Source organism: Rosa chinensis, chromosome 6 (genome assembly GCF_002994745.2).
Source record: "Rosa chinensis cultivar Old Blush chromosome 6, RchiOBHm-V2, whole genome shotgun sequence".
Taxonomy (NCBI): Eukaryota; Viridiplantae; Streptophyta; class Magnoliopsida; order Rosales; family Rosaceae; genus Rosa; species Rosa chinensis.
The window spans coordinates 57,318,338-57,335,194 of record NC_037093.1 but is presented as its reverse complement, the minus strand read 5'-3'; the positions used below and the strand labels follow the sequence as shown (position 1 = coordinate 57,335,194).

The window sequence follows — 16,857 nt, the reverse complement described above, 5'->3', positions numbered from 1 at the left end:
ATGTGTAACAGATATACTGGGGACATGGAATATATGGCATTGAATCAGCATCCAAATTCTATTTTGGGAAGCACCCATCTCTTCTAAGTTTGGGGGAGTCTGCATTCCTCGCTGGACTAATACCTGCCCCAGAACTTCAATCACCACTCAGGGATGCTTCTAGGTTTGTCAGTGCCATAATTATTGGAATAACTTCCTTTTTCATTTTTTTTTCCAGAATTGTAAAGCTAGTTTAGCATGACTTTTTCTTTTAGTGATTTGCACTCCATCCAAATTCTATTTTGGGAAGCACCCATCTCTTCTAAGTTTGGGGGAGTCTGCATTCCTTGCTCGACTAATACCTGCCCCAGAACTTCAATCACCACTCAGGGATGCTTCTAGGTTTGTCAGTGCCATTATTATTGGAATAACTTCCTTTTTCATATTTTTTTCCAGAATTGTAACGCTAGTTTAGCATGATTTTTTCTTGAGTGATTTGCACTCCATCCAGTATCTAGTTTATCTAGTTTCAGGATTATTTTCAGATCAAATAAACTAATTTCTTTACTCTGTCACAGGGGAAAAACGTTCCAAGCCAGAGTTTTGAAGAGGATGGTGGAAGTAGGCTTTCTTGACATTCGAACAGCTCTTTTAGTCGTGAAACAATTTCTTCCTCTGCAGGTTAATGACGCAGAAGCAAATATTACCTTTCTGCCAGCAGGTATGTGATTTTCGTAGGTATCTATCTCAGTAGTGACTTTCTGAAACTCGTTTCCCCTTGCAATATCTAAGATTGAAAAGAAGCTTGTACTAAATAGTACACCCACAATTATTTTAGAAAACGAACTTGTTTCTTCTTGATCTGCGATATACTGTATCACATCGATATCTTTTAGACTTTAGGTAGGAGATATATCCATAGATTTTGGGAGTCACTGGAAGCAAGGTTTGTTAATATAGTGGGCAGGGTTGATTGTATTTCTTGCCTTTTCAGTCTGTTTAGGGCATAATTGGTGAAGTTGCCATCAATATGAATGACAGGATTTTACCAAAAAGAAACGAAACAAAAACGAGAAGCCAAAACTCTAGGAAGTGAATTACATGATTCTTAGAGTCGTTCTTATTCCAAAATGCATGTAAAACGTATTTGATGAATACATATAACATTTATGCTTACATGTTATCCAGAGGTTAGCCTGGTCATCTATAGCAAAAACTTTTATATGTGTTCCATCCAGAGAGTTGATATTCTTTTAGATATTGTGGGCCAAAAAAGCAAAAGATCTTTCTTAGCTATAGGATTTGTTTGGTTAAAACTTATATTGCGTGATTAATATAATGCAGGAGGTACAGATTCTATCTTCAAGGATATATGGGATTGGGAATCAGAAAGCAAAGTATGGGAATCATGTGAGGACATGGAAAGATGGGCTACTGAGGTTCGCCGAAGGACTTGCAAAGCGTTAATAAGCCTTCTTGTTGTAAGGACTGGTGTGACTTGTAAGTTGTAAGTGATCCCAGTACACAACTTCATCCTCCCTTTTCCTTATGCCATTAGTTTAGCTAGTTACTAGTTTCTGTTCATCTGCCATACGTTATAACAGTTATTGATAGCTAGCTTAAATCCAATCATTGCCACTGGCATCTGTCTGTACTCGTAATCAAATATTGAAACAGTTCATATTGGGTTCATGAGTTCATCATTATTGGAGCATTAATACAACAAAGATTGATAACGACAATGAACTGACATAAAATTCTGAAGACCCTCATAAGGTTCAACTACTAAGTGCGAATCCCCACTCTACCTACTTAGACAGCAAAACATATAAATCTGTGAAGAAATTCTTGAGTCCCAATGAGAAACATACTAACTAAACTACTCATCTACTGTGGGATCTTGTTGAATTTGCGGTGTCGGTATTCACCATATGTTTTGGTTGAGTATTTGGCAGGATTTTGCTCGTCCACAAGCTCCGGAAGAGGCCCAATCACAGCCTCATGTGGTGGCGCAATGAACACAGCCCATGAAATGCGCAACCGTTCCTTGTTCACCAAGCTCCTGTGAAGAACACTCTTGTACTTACCATTGCTCAGGACCTCCATCTGATCACCAATGTTAACAAAGACTGCATTTGGCAGGTAATTCACAGCAACCCAATTGTCATCTTTCCACAGCTGAAGGCCACGAACATCGTTCGAAACCAGTAAGGTGAGGGCGGACATGTCGGTGTGAGGCTCAACGCCAAGGGCTAGTTGGGGTTGTGGGCATGGCGGGTACATATTTATCTTCATTTCCAATTCCACTGCTCCATCTCCCATATGGGATTTCAATACCTTCCTATCCAGACCTAGACCCTCTGAAAGCACCTCCAATAGCTTGTCCGTTACTCTCAGCATTTCCTTCTTGTACTCTTCATTCACTTGCCTGTGTCACACCTATGGTAAAACCGTAAAACATAGGAACACAAGTAAAAAAGTAGCTAGTCAGTTTTAGTCTTCATCTCCGGCACTTTCTCTATAATTAGTTATTTACGACTTTATATATTTTTTTAAATTAGAAAAGAAAAAAAACTTAAAAAGTGTATTATACATAAGAGTGCTTATATTCATACCTCTAAAATTTCTATTTGGACCTCCAATTTTTTTGAAGTGATAATTGATCTTATCAACTTCAACTCTATTGAATGACCAATAAAGACACAAACTGTAAAAAAAATAAAATAAAATAAAATAAAAAAGATCATCTTCCTGATCGTCAAACCCATTCAATTAATCTCTTTCATTTTTCTCTTCAACATATATAGTTTCCCCTCAAATCAATCTGTCATGCTAGATGATACATCCATTATGTTAAACAATTGATTTGAATCGAGTTTCTTTTATAATTTTCAAAGTATAACAACTCATAAATTCTTTTTCCATCTCTTCTAACCTTTAACTCCAATTTGTGCATCAAAATCAATGAAAGCAAGTGATGGTTTAGTAATTACATCTTCTTTCGAAGCCTTCATATATGTATGGTTTTGCATATTTCCATTTTCCCTTTTTCTATTGTTTTTCAATCTGGGCTCAAAGAACTTCTGTTTCATAAAAAATATCTCCAGCGTCAGAAGTTTTTCTTCAACCCCCTTTTTGTTTTGATATCAATATGTTAATGGCTTATCAATAAGCAAGATTGGCATTTTCAATAACTTTGAAGCTCTAGATTGTTTATGTACTGGGCCATTTAAACATGAAGGACGAAAACAAGCTGCTACAAGGCAATTCTAAAATTCTTGGCTTATCCGCTTATAAATAAGTATCCTGATTAATCCTCTTGATCACTATACTCCATGTTTCAATTATATTTCAATATCTTTGCTTTAGCTCCTTTTGACTCCCTTGTTTCCCTTGCCCTTTCAATGATGGTCTCGTCTGATTCCTTGGGTAAAGGATGAGTGGAAGGAAAACTTGCTTGTGGGAGAATTTTAGTTTTTATTCAAGTTAAGGGCATTTTAGAAAGATTAGAGAGGTGTAGTTAGTATATAAAAAGCAAATAAGTCAAGAGGTCCAAATGTTAATTTTGGAGGTTTGAATAGATATTACACAAAGCAATTAAAAAATTAATATTTTAAGTTTAGCACAAATAACAAAGAGTCATTTATACTCTAAGAGAGAATGTTTGTTTCTAGTTTTTCTAAACATACTGGCAGATTGATTTTCCTAAACATATTTTCTTAAGTAGCCAAAATACCAAAATAGAGATGCTGAAAGTGGTCTTATTACTATCCAAATACCGTAGACATTATACCTAGAAAAAGGAAGAACATTGAAAACTAATAAAACAAACAGAGAACTTAATCAGAGACAAAAATCAGTGCTGGAACTGTGATTAGTTACCTGTATGATGGAGGATTCTTAGGCCATATATCCTAGTTAACCTTAGATGGGGGAGCAGTGTGGTGAAAGAAATAGTCAATCCACTCAACCTTGTCATCATGGTTCTTGGTCATCCTAGTTCCATACCCATCAAATCTGCCACTAGCAGGGTCATTTGCATAGGCCTCTTTTTCCTCCTGTGGCAGCATATAAAACTCCTTGCCAACCTTCTGTAACTCCTCTATCAATGAAGCTGGTATCCCATGGTCAGTGATCAGAAAGAAGCCCCATTGGGCAGCTGCCTCGGAAGCTTCCTCGACGATGATGTTGTGTGGCTTTGCTAGGGAAATGACCGGCACCGCGATTTCCTCCACGGCCTTGGTGTTCAAGGGCTGCTCGTGGGCTGGGCGGATGAACTTTTCCGGTAACTCGTTGAGCATGCCGAGGGCCAACGCCTGAACTCTCTCTACCTGCATTTTTGGTTCTGGGGAATAACGTTATGGTTATCTATAATCACCAAGTCAATATGCTTGTTGCAAAACGGAAGAGCAGGTTCGATCAGGTTCAGCCATGAAGAATGAAGTGCAGCTGGTGCTGTAATATAACCTATCTACCTAACTTTCCCCTAAGATTGATTTTCAGTTTTGGAGATGAGTGCATTTGCATCACCACATTGGAATGATAGGCAGTAGGCACTGTCATCTATATCGTTACCCTACATTCTAAACCGCGCCTACTTCTGTTTTGTCTTTCTATAAACTCCGTTCCTGACCATATAGAAAAGGTTTATTTTTTATCGAAGCATTAGGATAAAGAATGGTAGCTCTTGCTGAATGGCTTTTGCAGGCGGAGCAGCGGAGCCAGACCAAATCGCTGTCAGTGTCGGCGACGGGGAGGAGGAGCACATCTGGGTTTCAATTTGATATGGAGATATAATCTTTAATTTCAATTGTACTATAAACAAATCACTAAATCAGTATATTGATTTATACAATCTTATTTGACCACTTCCCTTAGCCCAGGTTCACCAGAGATAATGGAAGAATGTGACATACAGAGAGGGAGGATCAAAACGTACACAGAGAGAGGGAGACTGGGAGAGCAATATCAGTTTGCTTTCGATAGAGAGATTAAGGGTAATTTGGGAACGCAAATAAGAGTTAGAGAAGAAATATTATAAAAAAAATAAAAAAGTATTGCAGAATGTAAAAGGGGGAGTGAAATTTGCACTCCCCTTTGGTATGGCTTTGAATTATTGGCGACCATTGACTTCTGCGTTTTGCAAGACTTGGTCTTTGCTTGGAATTTCAGATTCTTTCTCTTTGTGGAGGACTGAGGTGGGTGGAAGCTAATTCCCATGTTATCTCTATACTTGAGCTAATTAAGGTACCAAGATCTTATAGCAAAATCTTCGGCTTTCACATTTTGATTCCCAGTCTTTGATCTCTTGGATTTAGTTCACCATTGAAATTTAGCTTTTGGGTGCTTGAGATCTGATCTAAATTGAAGTATTTGGGTTATTTCTAGTTCTTCAGTCCACCCAAAAGCATTGAAAATCAATATAGAACTTGTAAGATCAAACATTTCCAACATCCTCACAAGGAATTCTAGTTCGAACATTAATGGGTCTTCATCTACCTCTTAGAAAAAGACAAGGATGAGCAGCTAATGAAGAAAAAAAATTGAAGTCCGGGTTCAAACTTCAAAGGACATTATAGGATTGATTTTGAAGGTGATGATTTTACCAAAAAAGAGAAGAAGAAATTGAAGGTTGGGGTCTAATTGTAAGCTGGACTTCTGGGATTGAAGGTCGGTTTATGATCATTCATCCACTCTTGAGACGGGACAGAGATTGGTGTAAATGAGCCTCCATGGAAGAGCTGATTGTTGTTGGGTATTGCAAGAAAGATGCTTATGGGTGATAGGACATAAGGGCAAAACGGTAAAAGCAACGATTGAAGTTATAGAATACATTAAAATTAGAAAGTTGAAGTGCAGAATGTAATTTTACTCCCCTTTATTTTTTGTTCAATACAACAAACAGAATTAACCGAAGAAAGAAATAACAAAGCACCAAGTGCAGAGATTGCATCACAAATCCCCACTTTATATACTTTTTATTTTTTTGGACAAAACCCCACTTTTTATACTCGGACAAACAACAAAACATATGAACCTTATGAAGAAATTATTTTTACCCAATGAGCAACTCAGCAACACATTAATTAAACCACTCATTCACTGTGGGATTTTGTTGAATTTGCGGTGCCGGTATTCAGCATATGTTTTGGTAGAGTATTTGGCAGGGTTTTGTTCATCCAAAAGCTCTGGCAGAGGCCCAATGACCGCCTCATGCGGCGGCACAACGAACACAGCCCACGACATGCGCAACCGTTCCTTGTTCACCAAGCTCCTGTGAAGAACACTCTTGTACTTGCCATTGCTCAACACCTCCATCTGATCACCAATGTGAACGAAGATTGCTCCTGTCTTGGTTAGGTAATTTACTGAAACCCAGTTACCATCTTTCCACAGCTGAAGACCAGGAACATCGTTCGAAACCAGCAAGGTGAGGGCCGACATGTCTGTGTGAGGCTCAACTCCGAGAGCCAGTTGCGGCTGTGGGCATGGCGGGTACATGTTTATCTTCATTTCCAGCTCTATTTTGTCACCTCCGACATGTGATTTTAGTACCTGCTTGTCCAGGCCTAGACTCTCGGAAAGCAACTCCAGTAGCTTGTCTGTTACTCTCAGCATTTCCCTACTGTATTCTTCATTTACTTCCCTGTATGTGTTGTTATATATGTAGATGGTTAAATGCTAGCTCAAGTAACTTGGTGCAACTGCTCGATGTAGGTAACTTTTATGTTATTAGAGGTAAAACCAGAAGCATACACACACACACACACACACACACACACACACACACACACACTTGTTGTAAATAATTATGGATAAATCATGTAAATAGATGTTGAATAATAGGTGCCTCTCCCTATAGATTGGTAATTGATAGGATTGTCTGTAGGAGTAAAAGACGTTGCTATTAAACGTTACATTTTTGTGTACACCATGTACTCCTATATAAACCTCTTCATAGTGAGATGAATACACACATTCTATTCTCTACATCTAAACTCTCTCTCTCAAATTCTAGCTTTCAATATTGTTTTACAACAACACTATTATTAAGAGAATATATATAGAGAGAGAGCACTAAAGTCCCCGAGTATCATCTTTGTACTCAGCATAATGAGTAAAGGCTTACGGCCAATTTATGTACCACCCTACGTTTATTTTAGTCAATTTTCTTTGAGTTGAAGGAGGTTAGACATTTTTATTCAATATGGAAGAAGCAATATTACACAGTGACCCGCTCCTATAGGGCGGTAAGAAAGAGACACCGCTAAACGCAATACCACTTCACTTATTAAGTGAAGCTCGGGGGGGGGGGGGGGGGGGATAAACTAATAAGAAACTGACAATAAAATTTTTCCGCAACATCCATCAGTAGACTCGCTAACAAGCTCAGACTAATAATCCCAGCAGTTCCTCGCGGTATTGATCCCAAACTAAATAAAAGGTTGGATATAGAATCGAGAGCTGTCCCGGATCCCAAGTTTTGATAGAAAAACCACCTGGATCATAGATCCGGATCCAAGACTTACTAAGCCTAATTTCTACTGTTATAGCCAGCCTAAAAAATTTTAGGTCCAAGTCCAAATAATAGACTGGAGCCCAAGTCGCATTAGGTCATCTCCTAACAGTCAACTCGTCTTGGTAACATGCCCTGTTGTTGCTGGCGCACCAAAACCCTACACCAGTACCCCGCGCACTGCCTCACTAGCGAAACTCCACTTGCGATGCCATCGCCGCTCGCCTGAGAGAATGAACCACTCCCTCTAACAACTCGATGGCAAAACCACAGTAGCCAAACCCTTCAATTCTAACAGACAATCTCCGCCACCAACAATTGGCCACCGCCACAAAGAAACTGTAGGAAACCAGCAGCCAACGACCTCTGTCATCCAACTTCTAGATTGGATTTCCATGACGCCTTCAAAGAATCTGGATCCTGATGTGCTCATATTCTCCTATATTTCTATGCCTCTTAATGTCGGTTTTTATGTTTAGTTCTCCTTATTTATGATTCATTTACATCTTTTAGTGTTTTTATAGGTTTGTTCCATAGAAAGAAGAAAAGAAGCCAAAATGAGCTAAGTAGGATTAATTGAAAGACAATGTGCAATCTGAGACTGGGAATCTGTCTGTGTAGAACATCCAACTTCGCCGAATTACTGGGAGTTATCCAGATCGAATCAGACAATGACCCTTATATGCATGGAAATCTACAAATGTCTACTTTTTGTAGAATTTTATGGATCTCGATTTCAATACTTCTGGAGAAAGTTATGATTATTTGAGTGAAGATAGGTAGGACATGAAATCTGCTCGGGAATTTACAACTACTCGTGGAGAACTCAAGTTCCGTGGCACAAGATCATCAATCCTAATGTTTCAAGGAAGTTAATTCAGATGATGATTAAATGATGAACTTATTCCTACTTCTACAAGAGATATTTCAAGGTTTTCCCATTCCAAATGAATAAAGGAATCTAAACCCAAGTTTTACAAGGAAACATGAAGCCAAAGATGATCAGAAATCTTCCCTATATAAGGGAGCACAAATTTACATGAGGAAGGAGTCTTGGGAGCACAATGTAGGCAGAGCAGAGACGACTATCCATCTTCTCCATCTTTTCCCTTCTATTCTTTTTATGTTTTTTTTCTATGTTTTATTTATTTATATTTTGCTAAACCTTTGTCTAGGGTTAAGATGATGCCCTATCATGATTGTTTATGTACTTTGATGTTATATTGATGGATTTATAGTTTCTTTATGATGAATTCTTAGTCACTATTTGAATTGATGCTTTATGTTTAAGTTCTTTGATTGATCACCTTAGGGCTTTGCATCTAGTAATTAGAAGATGAATTTGAGGCGTACCTGCAATATAATTCAAATTAGCTTCTTGTGATTAAGAGTTGTGAATTACATTATTGTCGTACCTGAAGTAATGGTTTGCATGTTTCTCTTGTTTTCTAGAATGTAATGAGTTCTATGTGTTAAATTTATGCCGTACTTGGATAAACTGCATGTTAGGATATACAACCTCTGCCATACCTGGAGAGAATCATACACTCAAGAAAAACTATGGTCTAAGTGCCGTACCTGGACTTAGATACGAGAATTGTCATCAAAAGAAACAAAATAATCCGTTAATTGTATCGAAACATAAATTGGATTGTTAGTGGTTGATTCTAAAACCCTAAATTCTATCATCTTTGCTTTTCGACTTATAAACTTTGTTTGTTTGTTTCTTTCTTTCATTTTCACATTATTTGTTTTGTTGAAAACCTCAAAACCATATCTTCTTTAGTTTGATTGTTTATTTGTTTTTGTAGAATTGAGTTAGGATTGAAATTGATTATCAATCCTTAGTTAGAACGACCTCGTACTTGCACACTATACTAACGACGATTCGTGCGCTTGTGAGTTTTAATTAAAATTTCACAACAAATCCCAAATCCGGATCTGACCCAGGACCTCCCTTTTCCATCGAAAACTAGCCAACCACCCTCACTAGTTCGCCAAACCGAATTCAACAATGGTTCCCAGGTCGTGGCGACTTGAGAGAGGAATAAAATCACGATTCACCACCACAAAAGAAGACGAAGACCACGCCTTCATGGAACAAAACAGAAGAAAAGAAGAGACAGTTTGCACCACTCTCAAGGTATACGACACTAGGGGAAGCGCCGACAGTGTTTTACAGAAACTCCCACCCATCGATGCCATTCTGTCAAACCCTATTTTAGTCAATTTTCTACTATAGGTCTTTAAAATTAATCAAAATACTAAATTTTCACAAATTAACTTGTTTGCCTCCGTCCGACCAAACATTTACATGTGCTATATGATTTGTTATATGAAAATTTACCCAAAATGCTCAATTATCTAATTTTAAAAATATTGGATAGCAAATTAGTACTAAGATAAATCTTTAAATAGCTAATTGGTATCCTTTTGTCAAACTAATAACGTATCTCGGGCTAGCTATATATAGACTACACGTACCTGTATGATGGAGGATTCCTAGGCCAGATTTCATCGTTGACCTTATATGGAGGAGCAGTGACGTGAAAGAAATAGTCAATCCACTCAACCTTTTCATCAAGGTTCTTAGTCATCGTGGTTCCATACCCATCAAATTTGCCATTAGCAGGGTCATTTGCATAAGCCTCTTTTTCCTCCTGTGGCAGCATAAAGAACTCTTTGCCCACCTTCTGTAACTGCTCTATCAAAGAAGCTGGTATGCCATGGTCAGTGATGAGAAAGAAGCCCCACTCGGAGGCTGCCTCAGCCACTTCCTTCACGACAATGTCATGTGGTTTAGCCAGGGAGATCACCGGCACGGTGACTCCCTCCAAGGCCTTGCTGTTCTCGGGTTGCTCATGAGTCGGGCGGATGAACTTCGCTGGGAGCTCGTTGAGCCCACGCAAGGCCAAGGCTTGGACTCTCTCTACGTCCATTAATTTTGCAAGGACAATTACTAAGCAAAGTAGTGCAATGTGCATCTACATCTATGATGCATTGGAGGTATATATATAATGTTATAATAGCGTGCTTAAGAATAAGTTCGTTATTGGGGCGAAATGTTTAGAAGAGCAAAGAGCCAAAGAAGCGATAAAAAAGAAAACGTGCGCTTCCAGTTTATCTTTTGATAAAAACACCACCTAACAATTCTTATTTAATTGTTAGGTTGGAAAATGGATTGGGAGAGGACTAGTTTTAGAGAAAGTCTTGGGTAGGGGCTGCCACGTGGTAGGGCAGTGCGGCCCACCAATCAAAATTCAAAAAAAAAAAAAATTTTGTTCCAAAACTGTCCTCAATTTGCAAGATAAAATACCCAAAATACCCCCCTTGCTAGACAATGATTGGAGGGCCGCACTGCCCCACCACGTGGCAACCCTACCTAAGACCTTCTCATAGTTTTATAGGTGAGCTACTTGAGCTTTATACCAAATAACGACATGTTATCTAATGGTCCACACTCCACAATTCCTTCTTTTATGTCCCTTTCTCTCTCTTATGTTCTTCTTTTCCTTACGTTCTTCACTCTCATGATCGAAAATCACTCGGATAATCTTTAGCTGAAACAAGTTCTTTCATTTGATTAATTTGATAGTCTACAATAGATTTGAATTTCATTTGCTTTCCAGCAAGCATAGTTTTTGTTTTCGTTGCTGGTCCCTTCCTTTCTCTCTTTCTTCCTCCATTAATGACGCTGAAGAAGACACTAGCAGAGGTCGAGGATTTCGGTGATGAGGGATGGTGAGAGACTGATAGTGGTGGTAATAAATGGATAATGAGTGAGCTTCTTGAGATTAGAAATCAAAGAACATGCTAACAAAACAAAAAAAACACAAAAATCAGAGTTCGTGATGGAATGAATACAACAAGCACATCATTTGAATGGAATTGCATGTTATCATTTAGACTTTGAAGAATTTTTGGGATAGACCCAGATGCAAGAGTTTCTTCTCATCACTTGAACTTTGAAGAATTTTGGGCTAGACCCAGAGGGAAGAATTTTCTCTTCATCAATGAATTAAAGTAGAGATGAACAATGATTTCCTCTTAATGTTTAATTTTGCCTTTTTTTTTTTCTTTTTTTTTTTTAGAATGATTTAATTTTGCCCTTTGGTGCTCCTCAGAAAGACAAAAACAGAGGAGAGAGGAGAGAGAAGAGAGGGACACACTATCAGTCTATCAGAGAGGAAAATGATAAGAAAGAATAGAGGAAAGAGAAGAGAGGGACACACTATCAGTACAATCATAACTCAAAAAAGAGACGTAGTCCATTGGATAAGAAAGAATGGAGGAGAAAGTAGAGACAAAAGTACTTACAATCATAACTCAAAAGAGATGTAGACAATTGGATGTGATATTAGCCATGTGTCTTGATATGAGTGAAAGCTCAGTAGCTTGGCTAGAAAACTAGCTTAGGAGAGGATCCTCTCCCCTAGTTGATTCGTGATTTGAATTTTAGGTTTTGGAACTGCAACAACTCAAGTGAGGTAGGTGAAATTTTGCTAACCCTTCTACCTATTTTTTTTGGATAGTGAAAATCATTCATTAAGGGACAATGCCCTTATACCTAACACATTATGGAGATAAGTTGGAGGCCAATTATTTCGAATAGCGATGCTCCCTGCAAATGGTCCATGGGTTATCCCAGAGCTGTCGTTGGGTCTGCCCCAATAGACTTCAATAACAGTAACAATCCCAGATTTGAAAAAAGAAACTTTCTAGTAGTAGCTCTGGTGCTTTTGCCATTTACTGGGTTCTCGGTGTCGGCAGCTCTAGGTTTTCTTCTGTTGGGAAGACGGAGACTGTCAAAGGAAAGAAAGATAATGATGGTTTTTAGAAGGCTTAGGACTTTGAGATTTAGGACAAGGTGTAGGATCATTTTTTTATTTTTTTAGAACAGAACATATCCATTAATCAATCACGCTTACAATTGGGGGGGGGGGGGGGGGACATAAACCTAAACCCCAAGAAACCACGGTTACAGAGACCATACCACGGTTACAGAGACCATCAGACCAAAGGGCCCAAACTCTAACCACCAAGCGCCATCTCCAAGGCTACCTTGAACATTTGACCCCGAAAATTCCAGTAAAATCTTATAAACAACCGCCAAGAAGGCAGCGTCCTCTTCAACACCGTGTCCAATAGTGCTAGACCACGTGTAAAGGATCGCATACCAGCAAATTGACGACAAAAGTAAACCGGCTTTGAACAAAATCGTCCTCGTCCTCGGGAATGACACCATTTACATGGCCGAACACCTAGACCAACTCTTAACTCAACAGAGTAGGAGACCCACCCTAGCTCAGAAGAGTAGGGACTTATTAAACCTAACCAAACCAAACAAAAAACCCTAATTAAAACACAACTAGAACCAAAGTAAATTGAAACCAATCCCCACCACCAAGGCCCAAAAACAGGGGCCCGGCCCAACACCCATTTCCCCGAGCAGTACTCCACCAATGCAGAAACCCAATCCTGCCGCCGGCAAGCACCATCAACGCCACCCCTGCACGGCCACGCCGCCTCCTGATTCCACCGCTCCACCGTGCCAATATGCAGACAAATTCTACACCCAATTGACACCGCAACCAGATCCAGAAACCCGACAGAAACAGAGCCCAACCAGGAACCCTCCTGCCATGAATTGCCTGCTTCTACCATACCCCAGATCGCTTCGTTGATGACGCCAACTCCCACCGCCGGCCAGAAACAAGGTGCTGCATCCCCACAACCGCTGTCGCCCCTGATCCGAGAGGGACCGATCGAGAGATCTACCCATCCCGAGATCAAGAACCCACCCTCCTCCCTTGGGCCGAGTCTCTGCCCTGAAGACCCACCGCTAACTAGCAACGCCATCCCCTCCCGGGCCGGAACTCAAGGGCAGGATCGCCGGTGGCGCTCGGCCAGGAGAGAAACGAATCACGCCGGGTTTTCCTTCTCTTTCGCGCGCGTGGGGCGCGTTCCTCCCGTGTGTGTTAAAGCCACAAGGTGTAGGATCGTTAAGGTGACCTAGAACTAGAAACAAAGGAGCTTTTGATGAGCTTTTGATTGTTGGTTAATTACTTACAATTGTACAAAGGCTTGATACATATTTAAAACTTGTAAACTGACATTAGCTAACCCATTGAGCATTGGGGGACCTACGTTGTGACTAATGGGGGCTGCTGCTCTCACTCAAAATCCTTTGCATACTTCTATATAATTAACATAACCTTGCTTCCTTACCAATGCTATGAAGAAATTGAATAAAATCTCAAGGTTAGCCCGCACTTAGAATGAAATTCAATGCATGATTCTAACATTGATATATTAATTGTATATGTAATATATTTTGGGGAAAATATCATAAATGGTCACTGAGTTATGACCCATTCGACACTTAACTCACATTTTCAACAATATCAGTATATCACTTAACTCACTCACTTTTACATCAATCTTTCACTTAACTTACTGTCAACCACTGCAAGTGGCCTAGTGGTTCTTGCCTAATTGAGTGTGCTCCCCAACCTAGGTTCGAATCCCGAAGCTGTCAAAGTGGCCAGGCACTGTGCTGCAATGCACAGTTAGAGCATTTCACATGCGCCGAAGGGGTTTATCTTGGGCCTAGGAAGCCTTTGGGTTCCTCTTGACAAAGTCAAAAAAACTTACTGTCGTTAATTCTATCATTAAAAACCATTAAAATTGCAGGTATATTTGTCCAAACACTAAAAAATGCATTTCTAACTTAAAAAAAAAATGAAAAAAATTGACAAATATTTATTTTCAAATTATATTTGAATTAAAATAAAATTATTTTTTATTAGAAATTTCATTAATTAAAAAAAATTGAAATTAAGTTAAAAATGTATTTTAAGCATTTTGACATATATACCCTCAATTTTAATGGCTTCTAACAGTAGAATTAACGGCAATGAATTAAGTGAAAGACGGATGGAAAAGTGAATGAGTTAAGTGATATTGTTGAAAATACAGTGAGTTAAGTGTCGAATGAGTCATAACTCAGTGACTATTTGTGATTTTTTGCTTATATTTGGAGACATATATATACATATTCTGTTACGTGAGCTGCAACACACCAATCTTGACAAAGTTGTCCATACTACATTAAGGCTTTGACAAAAATGTATATGTAAACTTCCCAACTGTAATATTGGTAGGATAATTATGGTAGGAGCTCTATAAGAGCATAATTGAAAAATCAATAAGGGTGTGCTTGAATATACAGCAATACATTACCAGATTTGACATATTCCTTCTAACACATAATACATATTTTGTATGCATTCATACACACATTTTAGCTTGGTGTTTTCACATACCTCATTAGTGAAAATAAATAAAATAAATTTCGCCCCCACAAAATTAAATTTTTGGGTCCCCCACTGAGCTAACCATTCCCACCAACTAATTAACTTACCGATCTAGCATATGTGGTTAATTGCTAACCACTCACTAATAAACAATTCTAGAACACACAACACATGATTAATTACATGATCATTCTAGACTTAGACATGTTCTAGACACAAGATCTAGATAGCTAGAGAAAGATCTAGAAAATTTCAATGTGCATTACTTGTTTTAACAGATAAAATTAGGGAGTTTTGTGTAATTTGTATTACTTTTAATATGAAGAATCAACACACAAAGTACATAGATACAATTGTACAAGCACAAGGCACATGATCATATTTGCAGCAACATGAATATGTAAATTGATCTTGAAGAGTCAACAAAATTTGAAGAGGCTATTGAACTTCAAACACTGATCTTCTACACTTCTCACTACTGTATCTCTCTATGGGATGAGTTTCTGAATATCTGGTGTGTAGTGAGAGTGCAAGGACCAGGTTTATATATGACTCGAGTTAGAGTTAGGCCTCCTCCCATAAAGGAAGCTAATCAGTACAAATAATATATTGCTAGATGCATATTATTAATACGTAACTCATTTACTATATTATATGAGATTTCCTACCTTAGTCATTTGGATACAAAATAACTAGGTAATATGAAATTCAAGTTAGTAGATTTCCCATTACTTAGTCTGCAAGTAAATGATGAGTTATCGAGATCTTTATTGAACTTACTGATTATGTCCATTTTAGGCTTACATTTCGACTCACTTTCTTCAGGAGATATGGATGTCTTATAAGATTGGAGGTATTCGGAGCTTGTTGATCTAAGACACTACAACAAGAAACATAATTTTTGATGGCTAAATTCGGTCGGAAAAGACATTTTTTGGTCGGAAATATGTGTTTCCGACCAAAAATTTCCGTCGGTGGTGGTCGGGAATATTCTCGTCATAAATACTCTTTTAACGACCAGTCGTCGGAATAACAAGCATTTTCGACCACATTTTGCCATCGGTGGCGGTCAGAAAGATTAATTTTTCCGTCAAAATATTCCGTCGAATATATTTTAATGCCGTCAAAAATACGTTATGTAAACGACGACTCATGTATTTTCGACAACATATTTATGACGACTTACTTCATCAGAATAATTATTTCTGACTAAAACATTTTACTATAATTGACCAATAACATTCGTCAAAACTAACCATTTTTGACAATAGTATTTCCAAAGATTTGGAATAAAATAAATTATATTTTCAAGCATTCTGTTTGAATAAAAATAAATATTAAAAAGATAAATAAGATTCCACAACAAAAAAGATTAAGTTACATTTTATTGAACTAAGAAATTCATCATCGAGTCTTACAAAATAGAGAAAGTCATAATAACCATAATTGTAAAAATACTAGGGAATTAAAAATAGAACATGAGTAAAGAATAGTGGAGAATAAAAATATTCGGTTCTTAAACCATATCTTCATTCTTCACTGCTTCTTACTTTTAGATAGATAATTCTTCTACTGATTTAACATTAGCAAGGAAGTAGTACTTCTTGTAGCTATCAATTATCCTCATGGTCTGCCTCTGAAGTTCTTGTAGTATTTCCCTAATAAATAAGCAAACAGAAATAATAGGTCTCACTTCCTGCATATTATTACATATTGTTTGATTATGGAACTCAAGTCAACTAATATCATATGTAATATTGTGTTGATTTAAAAGTGCGCTAAGATCAGTTCACTTAGTTGCACAACTCATCAGATAACCATAAGGTAAATTAAACTTGTGCATTTTGCAGAGATTGGAGTACAAAATTATTTAAAACTTAAATGAGTAAAAGAAAAAAGAAAAATTAAAGTTGGGAGAAGTTTTCATGGTAGTGTTCTGTCATTGGAGAATAGAGATAGAAAAATAGAAGGAAACAACTGTGATTCTTCCTTTGCGACAAGTTCCATTATGCTAAAATCATGTTCATTTTATCCTAATTAAACTCA

At 38.0% G+C, this 16,857-nt stretch overlaps 1 protein-coding gene and 1 pseudogene across 1 annotated transcript; both read right to left on the bottom strand.

Annotated features, from left to right (window-relative positions):
• Positions 1-1,780: 1,780 nt before the first annotated feature.
• On the bottom strand, positions 1,781-5,017 carry LOC112173441 (annotated as a pseudogene).
• An 805-nt stretch (positions 5,018-5,822) lies between these two features.
• Positions 5,823-10,520, bottom strand: LOC112173037 (flavonol synthase/flavanone 3-hydroxylase). Its single transcript, XM_024310584.2, has 2 exons — positions 9,980-10,520; positions 5,823-6,625 (listed from the first exon to the last, which is right to left on the bottom strand). Exons 1-2 carry the CDS (start codon positions 10,477-10,479, stop codon positions 6,079-6,081), a joined length of 1,047 nt encoding a protein of 348 aa, XP_024166352.1. The 5' UTR covers positions 10,480-10,520; the 3' UTR covers positions 5,823-6,078.
• Between the last annotated feature and the right edge of the window lie 6,337 nt (positions 10,521-16,857).